At 48.0% G+C, this 16,173-nt stretch overlaps 1 protein-coding gene across 1 annotated transcript in view; it reads left to right on the forward strand.

Moving 5' to 3' along the window:
• LOC126530351 (cubilin-like) overlaps positions 1-16,173 on the forward strand; it is a 206,637-nt gene that overhangs the window by 123,258 nt on the left and 67,206 nt on the right. The window contains exons 37-38 of the mRNA XM_072288317.1: positions 5,533-5,735; positions 7,325-7,543. Of these exons, the coding sequence (XP_072144418.1) occupies positions 5,533-5,735; positions 7,325-7,543 (422 nt within the window). The remainder of the gene's footprint in view (positions 1-5,532; positions 5,736-7,324; positions 7,544-16,173) is intronic.

Raw genomic sequence — 16,173 nt, forward strand, 5'->3', positions numbered from 1 at the left:
CTGTGGTCAGCTGAAGCAAAACCAATGTTGACAGTTTTAGGGGTTTTGTTGCTAGATTTCGCGAAATTCTGGCCTGTTTAGCGACGCAATTTTCTGGTTAGCCACCGCCGACTTTCCTTATCGACGTTACAGAAATATTGACGACATTTAGTGGCATGGAAGTTAATAAATGGGAAAGGTCTAAATTTTTTTTTAAGTGGCTATGGAGAATTAGAGCATTGCTTTCACTTCGGAGATATCAAAACCACGGTACAGCGCCAAGTACCCCACTACACACACTGCTTGCACAAGCTTCTTTCTTTACGCTCACCCGCCGTGGTTGCTCAGTGGCTATGGTGTTGGGCTGCTGAGCACGAGGTCGCGGGATCGAATCCCGGCCACGGCGGCCGCATTTCGATGGGGGCGAAATGCGAAAACACCCGTGTACTTAGATTTAGGTGCACGTTAAAGAACCCCAGGTGGTCCAAATTCCCGGAGTCCTCCACTACGGCGTGCCTCATAATCAGAAAGTGGTTTTGGCACGTAAAACCCCATAATTTAATTTAATTTTCTTTCTTTACGCTCTTTGCAGCCAGTGTTGCTTCGACCTTTGCAACAGACAGCGGACGCCTTTACCTGCGTTCTTTGCCTGTTGTAGATGGAATAAAGTCGACAAAGTGCCGTGATGCCTACCGAATAAGGCCTGCTACTGACGAAGGTGCCCAACCCACGGGGCTGCAACACGCGAATGACAGCCGCCATCTTTAATATCTCTTCACGACGAACGGAGACCGTAGGTTCCTAAGCGGACAAAGATGAAACTCGCCAGTCCTTCATGACAGAATAGACGAGCCCGGTCCGTTACCTTCACTTTGAAAGAGCCCTCTAACACGCACATGAGGCAGACTCGTCCCCGGCACCTCAGGCGCAAAAAGAAATTCTAACCGAGTAAGACTCGTCCTCGACACTTAAAAAGGCTAAAGCTGTGGGTGTTGTAGTTTCTCTTAATGCGCTCGATTACTGGGCGTTCGCAAGCGCTGCAGTAAATTAAGTGACCGAAACTTATCGCAATAAAATTTATGGCGAGGTTTAGAACGCAGCGTATGAACATGTCAAATCAACTGTATTAAGGCGCACTGATCGGAGCAGCTTGGCTTCTTCATGGGAATATGAACGCGCCATCTCTCTTCCTCACAGCGTTCGTACAAACCATCACTGCGAGGAGCTTGAGGGTGGATCGGGGGGCGAGAACATAGAATCTTACCTGTTTAAAAAACAGTCGCAGTTTCGCCCGGAAGGTGAAGCAGTGATAGCGATAGCAAACTGTTAGAGAACTACACGAAGTAAGGTTCGTAGGTTTACCGGCCGTGTAAATTACAGTAACCTTTCGATTTATTAGCAAGCACCATGCCATGCACGCGCAGCAAAAGATGAAAAGATGTCACGCAATTGTCGAGAACACTCGCTGTCCCTACATCGACTTGATGAGGACCGGCAGCATCGGGAAGCCAAGGTTGCATGTTGCCTCTTGCTTCATTGCGTCTCCGAAACTTGAGATTAAGCGACCTCCAAAACTAGGCATGCCGAAACGCAGCCCACGTGAAGGCGCCAGCCATCTCGGCTCGCCTAGCTTTCGCACCCACCGCAGATTACCTCCGAGATTGGGCGTGCAGACCGCCTATGCGCACAGCCGTGCGAACAGCCATGTGCCGCCATAGCCAGGCTAGAGGAGGAGAAGCGTGTTCACCCGGCCCACTTAGCGCGCACTTTATCACATGACGTGAAACATTGGGCACGCGGGAAGCGGCACGCTTCGTGCGACCATCTTTCTCGCATCATCCTCGTACGCTTTTACTGACACCCACAGTATGCGGTGTCCGGGTCACGACATTATTGCACTAGGAAACTTATGCAGAACATCACGACAACGGCGGCGGCAAAAGTTTTTCTGGAGCGGCGACATAATTGCTATCTCAGTAATGAAGGCCACGTAATTATGATTGACGGGTACACAACATGACCAAGATCTTGTCGCATAACTTTTATTCCCCTTTCCCAGTGCCAGAAGCAAGAACAACGTCGCAGTTTCACCAGAAAGGGGAAGCATCGATTGCGATAGCACATTAGCAGACAGCCATACGAAGTAAAGAGAGCACTTTTATCGGCCGTATGAACTTGGAAACATTCGTTTGCTAACTAAGTTAACAAGTATGGTGTCAGCGCGCACAGCACACAAGAACACACCCCAATGGATGACCGCGGACACTCGCTGCCGAAACGCTAGCGGGAGCAAGCGCGGCAGCAGCAGCGAGCGAAGCGATCTTTGTGCTGTCTATCGCTTCAACGCAAACTGAGCGCCGAGAACACAAAGCATGCACAAAGCTACGAGCCGCCAACGCGCCTATAATCTGCGCCCAATGCAGATCGCTCTCAAGATGCGGCCACGTGACCGCCCGCAGTGGCCGCACACGCAGTTGCAACCCGCGTAGATCGCCGTCCGCCTCCCCTGCCTCCCCTCCCCAAGCGCCTGTGTCACGTTGGGTTATTCGCGCGCGACAAAAGGGGTGCGCTTCCTCCCCCACTCCCCTCCCTTTCGCGCAGGCAAGTTTGAGCGGCGATCGTCGGCTCCCCTCACAAGCCTTCGCTCGCACATACAGCGTAGGGCATGCGGCGAACGTGTTGTCGCCCATTGGACTTCATGTAACATCACGGCGATGCCGACGGCTGCGGAAGAAATGCGCCTGGACTGTCTAGATAGTTACTATCGCAATAAAATTGCAGGCCACGCATCAACCAAGTGTGTATTTGGGCTAGGAAAATCGGGTGACCGATGTTTGTTTGAAGCGTGCTGAATTTCTGGCCCTAAATTTTGAAGGTAAGCCCAGGATTCCTGCTGTCATCATGAATCCGTTACAGCGAAGCTGTTTGCCTCTAGTTCGTCGGGATTTTCCTTGGTGCGTCCTCACGGGAAAAAAAATACATGCAGCGATTACAAAAATACCTTCAGGGACTGAAGTGAAAAGTGCATACATTCTTTGGTATTACGCATACTAAATACATGCGAGCATTCGTTTCAATAAAGCACCAGCACAAAACGAGCAACACAAACCACATCGTTGATGATAAGATGCTCTTGATAACAACGCTAAGCACGTAGCCCTTCCCGCTTACGTTTCCCGGTAAAGATTACTGTTGCGCAAGCTGCCTCGGCGATGGCAACTTGCGATGTGGGGGGTGGCGTCGCTAGGCCTTTCATATATAAAGGAACCAGCCCAGCAACTGATTTCATTGTTGTTGCAGAACCGCTATGGATAGGCAACGCATAGTTTGGACTCCCGAGGAGCAGCGGCAAATCGAAAACAACTCAAGGACAGTGTTTTGGGAGGCTAGTGTGGAGTGCAGCTTAAGTTCCCTCCAAAAAAAGCGAGAAGAAACGGCGATACCACCAGCGGCGGGGTGCTGCCCAAATTACCATTAGTCCCATTACTCCCATTACTTTAAATTATCATTACTTCTTTTGCTTTTAACCAATAAAGCATTGCATACCTCCCTCAGAAGTTCTAGTGCTGGTGTTCAACAGTTTAGCTGGACATACACTTTCGCAGGGCTGGGATGGCAAGTCAACTTTAAAAAAATAGATTAGTATAGCAAAAGTACTCTTCACCTGTTTATTCACTGTATATTCCTCACCTGCACGGCCATCAGACGAACGTGAAACACGTCAGTACATGCGTTACACCACGTTAGTCTATATTACATTGCTACGAACGCACCTACGTTTATAAAATTCGCTCAGCTATTCTGGCGACAAATTTAGAGACGTTGGAGCAAACTTTCATGAACTTTTTGCGGCTTCCTTGTCTGAGTTAAAGACACGTTCGAGCTGCCAACACTGAGTAGAACTGCGGGCCGTCAATGTATATGCCCTGTGAATAGTAGTTCGCACGCAATATTTAGGCATGCATTTTTTCTTAGGTCATTTAGTGCCGCAGTGTCATTGATATTAAAGCTAGCCGTCGGTATCGTACACAGGTTTCCCAGTCCCAAAGAGAGAAAGGGACGGAGAAAAGGCAGGGATGTTCGCAAAAAAGCATCTCGTTGGATACGTGCACTACATCGGGAGAAGGGAAAGGGATATAGAAAGAAAAAGAGGGAGGAACACGGTGGGTTTGTGTGCACCGATTTCTCTCTTAAGAGAATTTAAAAACCGCGGGCGGGCCGATCGTTATATGAGTGCACGTTAGTTATAACGCCAGGATGTTAATGCGATACTATTACACAGATCAAACACTTTCAGCAGCGTTGAAAGGCATATTGTTGGCAGAGAAACTGGCGGGATGACACCGACAGAAAGGATAAGAAGGAGCTGTATAGGGCGGTGGGTCTACGTAGACAGGCCTGTGACAGGAAAAACGGCGCACGTTGCGCCGGTGTTCGATGGTGTCGCTGGATTGCGCTATGCTCTTCACAACACGTTGCTCTGTGTAAACGTTGTTGCAATAAACGGATAGCGGTGGCCAGCACAGGTACGTGAATGTGTGCTTTGTCATACAGCGACGGCAACTGTTAGCGTGAAGGGAGCTTTATAGCAATAGCTGCTTGGTGTATAGAGATGCAGACTCTTATGAAGCTGGTGATGTTAGCCTGCCTGATCACCTGAGATATACCGCAGCTATTGATTTATAAATGTTGTAAGCACAGTGAACACAAACACACACAGAAAGAACATACACCCACAGACACGCAGATATAGAATAAAGTTATTTACAATGTTTTGTCAAGGCCTGTAGACCTTAAAAAAACGATCGCAACGTTGCACAACCAGCGAAGCAAGAGAGTGGTGCTTCCCTACTATAATAAACGGGGATCCGTGACTTCAGCTTCCGAACACGTCTTCACTCTGCCACTGGCCAAGAATGACCAATAGCACTAAACTCGAGTCACTCATTATTTGCACAGTGCCCGACAGCAACTGTCTTTCTGACCAATAATGTCAGCCCTCGCACTGGACACGTTCTAAGCTCCCCGTAACGTAACACAGACGGATCATTCCAAACCAAAATAATGCAGTAGTGGGACTCAAATTCAAAGATTTTTCTCTCGCTGAAAACGCACATTACTTCGATTAGAATTTCCGTGGTGAAAGTTTTGCTTCTCAGTGATATCCCCTTTCCTGCTTATTTTTTCATGGACCACCTTAGTGTGTTACCAGCGTCTATACAAAGACCAAAATAGCATTTTCGCCAAATTCAGCCATTTATTTTAGAGCCTTTGCACAGTGCATAGGGGAAAATAAAATTTTGTAAGATAGTACGTAAAGCCAACTTCTAATGCAACAGAAGTAACGTGCAAAAGCAAGTACTAGAAAAAGAAAGGCATTTAATAACAGAGTAAAGTGTGGTGCAAGACAAGGCAATTTTTTTTATTACAAAGTTGAGCTCAAAAAAAAAAAAAAGAACTATAGGCCCCAAATTCGTACTCTTGTGCGAAAAGCATATACTTCGATGCCAAACTTGACCTCGGAAGTGTTCAAGAGCTTTGCGCTCTTTGCAGTTGCCACGACGAGCCCAATGAGCGCAGCAAGGACTACGTCGAAGTGTTTGACGGCGGCACCGCCAACGCGCCGTCGCTGGGGGTCTTCTGCGGCTCGGACCGGGGCGACAGCTTGGTGAGCTCCGGCAACCTGATCGCGCTGCGCTACGTGCAGACCAACGCTGCCGGAGACTTCCTCGGTTTCAGGTCCACAGTCACGCTGGGTACGTTGCTGCGCAGGCGCCTCACCTCGGTCGCAGGACGTGTTCCACTGCGACAAGAAAGCTGAACGTTCAAGTTTCGCGTAGAGCAGTGGTGCTGTGATGGGAGCTCGGCAGTCGTTCCTAAAGCTCCGCTAAATCATTTCAAGGCATTTGCGGGGCTAACGACTTCTCTACCGACTGAGCATTCGCACTATGTCTTCTCGTTGTCTGGGACAACGTAATTGATTATATATATAATCCTAAAGATTTATCAGTAGGCGATAAGATTGCGACGTTCTTCCCATTCTTCGTAAAGAAAAAGGCAAAAAAAAACATAGAAGTGCAGCTTGTTGCTGGAGGTGGAAGCCGAAACCGCGACATCCACATGACGCACACACGGGTCAGTCGGTTTGAGCTTACAATGACGGATGTACCTCAGTCCGCTTTCTTAGGTATTTGCGCGCACATAACACGAGGGGGATCACAGATCAATGAGATCGAATGAGGTAGGAAATATCGTGATTGGTTTTCTTTAACTCAGTCCACAATCGCTTCTCCTGTCCTTGGTTACTATGGGCCTTCAGCATTCTCTGTACATCGCCCAAACTTGCGCAATCCCAATGAAATAAACGGGAAATAACCTGATACGTTTAATGCTATAACGCGTATTTTAACCCAACAAAACGTATTTCGTGATAACCTTGGCATTTTAAACAACCTTGTGTGCTCTTTAACTTATTGCTGTTCTTGTTCTTCATTCAATTTTTTACACTGTCCTGTACCGTTCACATTTCGTGCTTCAGTTTTTTTTTTTATAATTAATTCAAAAGTGCGCCCTTACCAAGGCTATTGGCTCTTCATGACCACTTCGAGAAATAAATTAACGGAGTGGAATTAGTATTTTCTTCTAAGCAAGCATTATTCGAGCATCCATGACCAAGTCTCACGTGAAACCACATTCACGACATGCCGAACCACCGGCATTTCCATGGCGGCGCAGTGTAGGTTAGAAAACTCGCATAGACGCTGATGCCAGATTTCTTTCACTGTAATATTCGAAGACATTCTGTGCATAAAAGAGCGCAACAACGCCGCTTTTTCATCTATAGGTATTTCTAAGGAACGTTATCGTTCTTCCCGAATTAGTTTCTTTCCCGCAAACAAGTACTAGATAGAAATTCGCCACTAGTATCTACGGAAGCTGCAAGTATTGTAGTTCACCCAGCTTGTCAATGATGGTTAGTGCACGCATTTGCCTAAGCTTCCTTCTTCTGGTTTCGAAGGACTTTGTGACATTTAAAATTTTGTCATTTTTCGAGAAAATGTTGCGTTTCAGATTGAGCAATTCGGAATGGATGCGCATGCGCTCCATGTCCTAATGTCTACATGCGTTTAGGAAAATATAACTGCTTGGAAATATGCGCCGATGACGGCAGATAAATTGCAGTAAACAAAGCCGCAATAATATCAGAAGCTACAAGCAGGAAGATCAGAGCATATGCAGCCCTTCGGTCACGTGCACGGTGCTCGAATGATTGCCAGTTACAGATCTCCTTCTAGTTATTTCAGCAGTAAACAGCGGTGCGTGTACTTTTGGGTGTCCGGTGCAGCCGAGTGTGGCGGCACCTTGTGGCCGTTCAACGAGCACAGCCGCAACTTGGAGGAACTGCGCGAGAAGCTGGCCGAGGGCTCGTACTTCGACTGCGCCTGGCAGCTGCGCTCCGTGGACCAGACGGTGATCGCGCTCAGCGTGAGGGGGCTGACGCTCGCCGACAGCCCCGGATGTTCGGGCACCGACTTCCTCGAGGTGCGCGACGGCAACCGCACCGGTGAGTCGCATAGCCTTTTTTTTTTTTTTTTTTTTTTTTTGAGATCCGCAACCGCACATCGGTGTCGGCCGTCGCTATCGGTGTTTTTATCAGAGGAACGTTATAAAAGGTAATGCTCCGATTCATAGCATTGGTACGATTCGTATTAGAAAATTACTGCTTCAGCAATTAGTAAAGTGGCCGCACTTATTGTTAGAGGAGGCTAGGTAAGCCAGAAGCCACACGAAAGTTAGAGAACGGACGCATGGCGCCCTGAAGATTCTGCCCCGGCCTACCGTGATGTCGTGCGTCTTCAGAGCGTCTGCTCGGCTTTAGTTAATTGCTTCAGTAGAGAAGCGTTGCCCTGTATTCTAGAGACCAATGACACCCTAGGAACATCCAAGGACTTTTACTGCGCTGAAATAACTGAAATACGAGAACCAAGCTTGAAATGCATGACGTCGCACTGACGTATTGGCGCTGAGGTTTAGGCACGAAATTCAGTATAGGAAAAGCGTGGACTTTATTTTCTTAATCATTATCAATAGGCTCCTCCCTTCCTCCTCCTCTCCCCAAGACATACTCATACACACAAACAAGTAAATGGAAGCACAGTTTGAAAGAATCCTTTACCAGTCTAAAGTTTTTACTCTTGCCCTTCGGTGTCTATTTGCCTATCTGTACACGCGTAAGACGGTGGTTAGTTTAATTGTAAAGAAGGCAAACTGAATGGGGCACGAGGAGCGGCTTTCTAAGGTACATCTGCACCGGTGCTTCATGAATATATTCTAAAAGTTAGGTGAACATGTGTTTCCTTTGATGTGCTTCATGCATTGTGGTTGCTCGCTTGGCTTCTCGTTATTTGTCCATTTTTCTATTTTCCTTCTGCGCAAAAACAAAGATCAAGTTTATTTGCATTGAAACGAGCGTTGGAAACTCGTCAGCCGTGCGGGATCCAGCCGTAGCGATGCGGGAAGCTCCCAAATGCTGTTTTGTCGATGCCTCCTGTGCGATGTGCAGTTGCCCTTGCTATCGGTTCCTTCAGGCACTGGCAAGCGGCAGCAGAACGGTGCAGCACAAATCAAGACAGTGTTAGGTAACACATTGGCAGGCATTTCGGTACCATATAACTACTGAATTCAACATGCGCATTTGAATTTAAATAGCTGTTCAGAAACATTTGTGTTTGTGTGTTTATCTTGTGCATATGTGAACTATAAAACAGTTGTCACTCGTGTTTTTTTTTCTTTGTATGAAACTTCTCAAGTAGATCTATGCACAACGAGAAAAGAAGCAGCCGACTCCATCTAACAGGCACCCTTTGAATACATAAAATAAGACAGCGTCTCCTACGCTTGTCTCGACGTTTCTTATTCCTCTCATATGCGACTTGAAAGAGCATGTCTGAATACATAGAGACGGATAGAACCTATCTGCTGGCACTGCAGCCTGAGCATGCATTGGAATTCGAACAATGACGCGCGAACGCGAATATTTTGTGAGTCACGTACAGATTTAAACTTTAACATGACATGACCCGAGTACTCAAAAGCAGACGCTCTTAAAAATTGTGCTAAGGAAATAAAACTGATACCGTTCTGTCCAGGTGTCTGTCCCGAATATTAGGAATATTTCCTGTGGCCTCGCAATCTCGACGTAATCTGGTCTGATATTATAAGCTAATGAAGTGCATTTTTAGGTATTTGACTCGGCATTAAAAAAGGCGTAACTGCAGCTTTTAATGCTATTAGCATTTTTTGCCTACTTCAGCCATTTTGAGCATATCTATCCATCTACCTAGCCTCCCACGCCACTCAGAGACCCAAGTTGCGTACCTACTTGGGCCACGCTAAGTACGTGCTCGGTGTCAGCATGCCGCCGCGGTCGTTTAGTCGTCGTCATTTCAGTTTCGTGATCTTACTCTCGCTATGCCATCGCTGTCATGTCTTCTACTCCAATCCAGTGGCCCAAGTTCTCAAATAGCTTGGGCCACTAGGTGTGTGTTCCACATTGTGATGCCGTCGGGTTCATTGCATTGTTGTCACTCCAGCTTTACCAGCCGACTCTCATCATGTCGTCATCGTCCCGCCATCGTCGTCCTACAGTCGTCGTGCATTCGTTGTGACACCACCGGCGTGATGCTGTTATTGGTCGTTCCACTGTCGTCATTCCGACTTCGTCATTCGACTCTCATCATGCTGTTGTCCTCACACCATCATCGCCACACAATTGCCATACCATTGTTACCATGCTGCCGTCGTCACGCTGTCGTTTTACCATCGTCATCCTATTGTCGTCGTGCTGTCAGGATTGGGGGCTCAATCCCATCGCTCGAGATCCGTTGCCAAGATTGGAGTCCGGCATGAATTCGAAGGTAGCGGGCCCATGCCGTCGTCCAACTTATCCACGCTGAGGACGTTGATGAAGGGAAGAACTGCTTCTCGTCGAGAACGAGGAAAATGGGTTTATTTACAGTATTTAAATCAGTCTAACATGACTGCTTAAGAAAAAGAGTGTCAGTCCAACATGACTGCTCAAGAGAAGTGTGTCAGTCCAACATAACTGCATGAGAGAAGTGTGTCGAGCATCCGCACAACAGCCGTTTTTAAACAGTCGGTCCGCCGGCGATACATGGCGGCAAAGGTTCGTTTCGTCATCGCAAAACTAGCCGCCTCCCGCGAAACAAGGTGACGCGAGCGTTCGTTTACTCATTGTCAACTTGCCGCAGCCCCGCAGAACAGTTTACGCACACAAAGGCACACACATTCCAAGGTCTGGAGCCGACGACAGAGGGGCGCCGTTCCGCAGAACAGTTTACGCCCACACACACGCAAAACACACAGGTGCGAAGGTCTGGAGCTGACGTCAGAGGGGCGCCGTTCCGGGTACCTCGGAGACATTCTGGGTAGCTCGTTGTCCTACGTGCCGGCCGGCACATGGGAAGCGACATAAAACGGCTTTCCCGCGGCAGCTTGCTCACGCGTAGAAAATCAGGTTCGCGCTGGGGACCTCGGGCACAATAGTTCGTCCGTCGAACCCATTTCGTCACAACGGCGATGGGGCTGGTGGATGGAGGCGGTTTTCAGCACAAAGCCCGCTTCTTCGAACGCAGCCTAGCTGCAGCGACGGTGAGTGGGGGAGGCGCGTCTTGTCCCCCAGTCGTAATTGGGTGGCAATCCTACATTGCAGCTCGCCATTCTTAACAGCGCCTCCATGGCCCGAAAAATCTCGACTGTCTAGCGCTGACAACCGCTAGGCAGGAAGAGAACGGCAGGTGGTCAGGGGGGGGGGGATTGATGTCTTGGCTCGCAGCGACCACTTGCGTATTGATGTCACCACCCCAAAACATCCAACAAGGACAGGCAACTGCAAAATGAACCCCACAACACGGCTCTGCCCCGAGATGACGTGCATTGGCTCCTACTTTAGACTCGCTAGGCTTCAAAAAAAAAAAAACAACAGAAGTGCAGAAACAAAAAATGCTGCATTTCGCTATGCCAATTTCTGAAGCAAATTCTTGCTGACAAATTCAGCAATCATGGAGGGAATCCTGCTAAATGAGAGGGGATCTTCTTCGCTTCATAAGATTAGCACTAGTAACCCTAAAATTTAGGCGGGACCCTCAAACGCAGAATTCAAATTAGCCTGCTCAAACCATCCGCATTGCTATGCAACTTTCCCTTCTTATATCTAACGGAGAAGTTGTACTCTTGGAGAGTGAGGCTCCATCGGAGCAAGCGACCATTTTTGTGTGACATTTGATTGAGCCACGTCAGAGGACAGTGGTCGGTCTCGAAGATGAACTTCGCTCCGTACAAGTAACACGACAACTTCTGGGCGGCCCAAACTAAACATGCACATCCCTTCTCTGAAGCGCTGTAGGCTTCCTCTCTTACATTTAGTTTACGGCTGGCATAGAGGATAGGATGCTCCTCGTTATCATCGCCGACCTGACCAAGTACCACGCCCATACCTCTGTCGCTTGCGTCGCATTGAACTATGAATTCCTTTGTGTAGTCTGGCGCGCGAAGCACAGGGCGAGAAACCAATAGCGTTTTCTAACTTTGGAAAGCGTTCTCTTTGTCCTTATCCCAGTGTACGTTACTCGGTGCTCCCTTTCGGAGGGCGTCTGTTAATGGACTTGCCATTTGCGAGTAATTCTGAATGTACCGTTGATAGTACCCCACAAGTCCCAAAAATGAACGAAGGTCCGTTTTCGTGCGCGGCTGAGAAAATCCTCCAATCGTAGCTATTTTCAGCTCCGCCGGCCGTCTCATGCCCTGACCGACAACATGGCCCAGATAAGTAACCTGCGAACAACCAAACCTACACTTTTCCGCTTTCATCGCCAAGCCGGCTTCCCTTAACCGTGAGAACACCTGTTTGAGGTGCGATACGTGTTGTTCCCAGCTGTCCGAAAAAATTGCCACATCATCAAGATAGGGCAAGGCAAACTCCTGCAAGTCTTTTAGGACAATATCCATTAACTTAGAAAAGCTAAACGGCGCGTTCTTCAGCCCGAAGCTGAGTGCGAGAGGGCGAAAAGTGCCTACAGGCGAGATGAATGCGGCATAGCGGCTGGCACTTTCTGAAAGGGGAACTTGCCAGTACCCCCGCACGAGATCTACAGTTGAAATGTATTTAGCAGCGCTAACTCTTTCAATTCGTTCCTCAATGTTGGGTATCGGGTAGAGCTGATCCCTAGTGATGGCATTTAACTTCCTGTAGTCAACACACGGACGAAGGTCCTTGTTAGGGGTTTCTACCAGTATTAGCGGTGACGTGTAGTCACTCTCAGCGGGCTCAATAACTCCCAACTCTAGCATGCGCTGTATCTCTGCCTCCATAATCTCTCTCTGTCTTGGAGACACCCTGTAAGGCTTTGATCTTACTGGTTCGGTTGATGTCAGCTCAATTTCATGCGTTATCAGTTCGGTTCTACCCGGCCGATCGCTGAATCTGTCGAGATATTCCCCTAACACCTCTTTTAGCTCACCTAGCTGCTCGGGTCTTAGAGCGTGCGAGCTTACCGAGTGCTCCACTATTTCTTCTAGGCCGATTTCAGAGTTGGAGGTCGCCCTATACTCCTTAAACTTGGTACTAGTGCCATCCTGCTCTTTGATGGTATAGTTAACGACTCCGCTCCGCTCTATATACGGCTTCATCAAATTGCAGTGATATATCCTCACCTCCTTCCTGCGACCGGGCATTTTCAGAGCATAGTTAGTATCTGAAAGTTTGTGCAACACTTTAACGGGCCCGTCCCAGTGAACTTCAAGCTTGTTCTTTCTTGAAGGTTTGAGGATCATTACCTGGTCTCCGGCGTTAAACGTACGAAGCCTCGCATTCTTGTCGTAATAGAATTTGGCGTTCTTTTGAGCTACTCCCATGTTCTTTCCGACTAGTTCTTGGGTTGCGCTTAGCCGTTCCAGTAAATTTAGCACGTATTCAACCACTGTTGGACTCTCCCCTCTTTCCTCCCACATCTCTCTTAACATTCTCAGTGGAGAACGGAGTGTCCTCCCATACACTAGTTCTGCTGGGGAGAACCCTGTCGCTTCATGTGGAACCGTTCGCAAAGCAAACAAAGTTGCCGGCAGACAGTTCTCCCAGTCCTCCTTATGCTCGTAACAGAGCGCACGCAAAACTCGCTTAAGCACCGAATGCCACCTCTCTACACTGTTTGACTGAGGGTGATAGACAGAACTGTGTATTAACTTTACCCCGCACTTTTGCAAGAATATGGAAGTCAGTGCGCTCGTGAATACTGACCCTTGATCTGCCTGAATTTCGGCTGGAAACCCAACTCGTACAAACACTGTTAAAAGCGCGTCTACTACTTCGGTGGAACTGAGCTCTCTCAAAGGGATTGCTTCTGGAAACTTGGTAGCCGGACACAATATGGTAAACAAGTACCTGTAGCCCGATTTTGTTTTTGGAAGAGGCCCTACCGTGTCTATTACAAGTCGTCTGAAAGGCTCTGTTATTAAGGGCACTACCTTCAGTGGAGCTTTCCATGTCTCTCCTGGTTTACCAGAACGCTGGCAGGCGTCGCATGATCTTCCAAAGTTTTCTACGTCTTTGAAACAGCCAGGTCAGTAGTATTCCATAAGCAATCTTTCCTTTGATTTGTTTATGCCTAGGTGGCCGGACCACCCATTTCCATGACAGAGACTCAAAAGGTCCTCCCTATACTTAGTAGGTACGACTAACTGATCTAAAATCCTACCCTTTCGATCTCTGTAGTGCCGATACAACAAACCTTCTCACTCATGTATCGTCACATTGCGCCTAGCAATGCCTTCTTCAGCTGTGTCATGTAATTTAGCTAAGCTCTCATCATTCTTTTGCTCAGCTGCCAGTGACTCTTTATCCACACGTAAGAGCTGATCAAAGTTCTTTGAGGCCGGTGATAATAACGACCCTGTCTCGCTTGTGAGTGCGTCAGCTTGCTCTTCCTGCAGGCTAGAACTTTGACACTCAAGTGCTACGCTCTCATTGAGCTGGTCAGCTGGCAGGCTCTCCTCAACTGTTCTTTTGTCCCTCGGGCCTAGCTCGGATTCGGGTATTGAAGTTATCCCCTTTTCAGCTTCCGCAGGAGGAGCTTGAGCATTTTCAGCCGAAAGCGCCGCGATCTTACGAGCTTGGCCTCGGGTCAATGCTTGTACTATGCCCTCTCCCAGTTTGAGCCCTTTGTCACACAGTAACTGATTCGAACGATTCGAAAAGATGTAAGGATACTGCAGTGACAAAAATTTGGAAACTGCAGCCTCAGTCTCTAGCTCCCCGAATGGTCCATTGATTTTGACTTTGGCCATGGGCAGACACACGCTGTGTTCTTCCACAACCTGTTTTATCCATGCTACTTCTCCGGTGAAGTCATCTACCGTCACGTAAGATGGATGGACAATGTCCATCGTGGCGGCACTGTCTCTTAGCACTCGGCATGGTTTTCCATTAACTTGCAGGTCGTGAAGATATGGACTTAAAAGTTCCATATTCTCATCTTTTTCCTCCACGTAGGAGAAAACTACGCTAGGCTTCTCGCAGTTTACAGCTATATGTCCCAGTTTGTGGCATTTGTAACAGCGAATTGGTCTAAAAGATTCGAATTTTCTTTTCTGTTCTTTTTGTGCGGTTTCTCCGTTAAGTTTCTCCTCGCTCTTTTCTGCGGGCTTTTCCGCCATGTCTACAGGCTCCGATCGTCTAGTCTGCGCACCCTTTTTGAACGGAAATGGTTTCCGCGGTCCATTTCGACCGTCCCAGTTTCCCTCCTCGGCGTTCAACTTTCTACGGGTTGCGTACTCTTCGGCTAATTCAGCCGCCCTTTCCACAGTGTTTACATTACCTCTGTCTTGCACCCACAGTTTCACAGCTTGGGGGATGGTTTTGTAAAACTGCTCTAGACACATGCATTCAATGATCATGTCTCTGCTGTCGTACGCTTCCGCGCTTTTAAGCCACTCGACTAGGTTGGCCTTTAAGCTATATGCAAACTCCGGATAGCCCTCGCTATCTTTCTTGCCTGTGCTCCTAAACCTTTGCCGAAAAGCTTCGGTTGAAAGGCGGTATTTCTTCAGGAGACTAGCCTTAACTTTTGCATAATCATATGCATCCTGTGCACTCAGTCTGGCGATTACCTCCGCCGCCTCACACGGAAACATAGACAGCAACCGCTGTGGCCATGTACTCGGGCCGAAGTTCATCTTCTCGCAAGTCCTTTCAAAATTGCATAGGAACAAACCTATGTCGGTCCCGACCTCAAATGGCTTTAATAACCTGTCCATGCAGTACGATTCTGCCTCACTTGATCGTCCCAGAGCGCCTTCACTCCCTTGAGACAGCTCCAAACGTTTGCTTTCAAGTTCAAGTTGCATTTTTCTTAACTCGCGTTCCTCTCTCTCTTCTCTCTTTTTCAGAAGTTCAAACCCCATTTCAATTTCTTCCTCACTGGCCTTTTCGGAAATTAGCTCCAATAATTCCGATTTTAGCATTTCCTTGCGCACATTTAGGCCAAGTTCCTCACCCACAATCAACAATTCGTCTCTCAGCAGTGTCCTTAACTCCATGATTGCTGCTTTACTGCCTTGATTTTGCTCTCTAAATCTAGCTAGGAAAACACAACCTAGCTAACACACAACAATCTAGCTTCCCTACAGTTCTAAACAGAACAACCACAAAATGAAGCCTAGAGAGTCAAAGCAAGAATCAAGCACTCACCGCAGATACAGCACCATGTCGCAAAGTCCATCTCACCGCTGTCAGCCAGTTGTCAGGATTGGGGGCTCAATCCCATCGCTCGAGATCCGTTGCCAAGATTGGAGTCCGGCATGAATTCGAAGGTAGCGGGCCCTTGCCGTCGTCCAACTTATCCACGCTGAGGACGTTGATGAAGGGAAGAACTGCTTCTCATCGAGAACGAGGAAAATGGGTTTATTTACAGTATTTAAATCAGTCTAACATGACTGCTTAAGAAAAAGAGTGTCAGTCCAACATGACTGCTCAAGAGAAGTGTGTCAGTCCAACATAACTGCACGAGAGAAGTGTGTCGAGCATCCGCACAACAGCCGTTTTTAAACACTCGGTCCGCCGGCGATACATGGCGGCAAAGGTTCGTTTCGTCATCGCAAAACTAGCCGCCTCCCGCAAAA

The sequence above is a fragment of the Dermacentor andersoni genome, chromosome 5 (assembly GCF_023375885.2).
Source record: "Dermacentor andersoni chromosome 5, qqDerAnde1_hic_scaffold, whole genome shotgun sequence".
NCBI lineage: Eukaryota > Metazoa > Arthropoda > Arachnida > Ixodida > Ixodidae > Dermacentor > Dermacentor andersoni.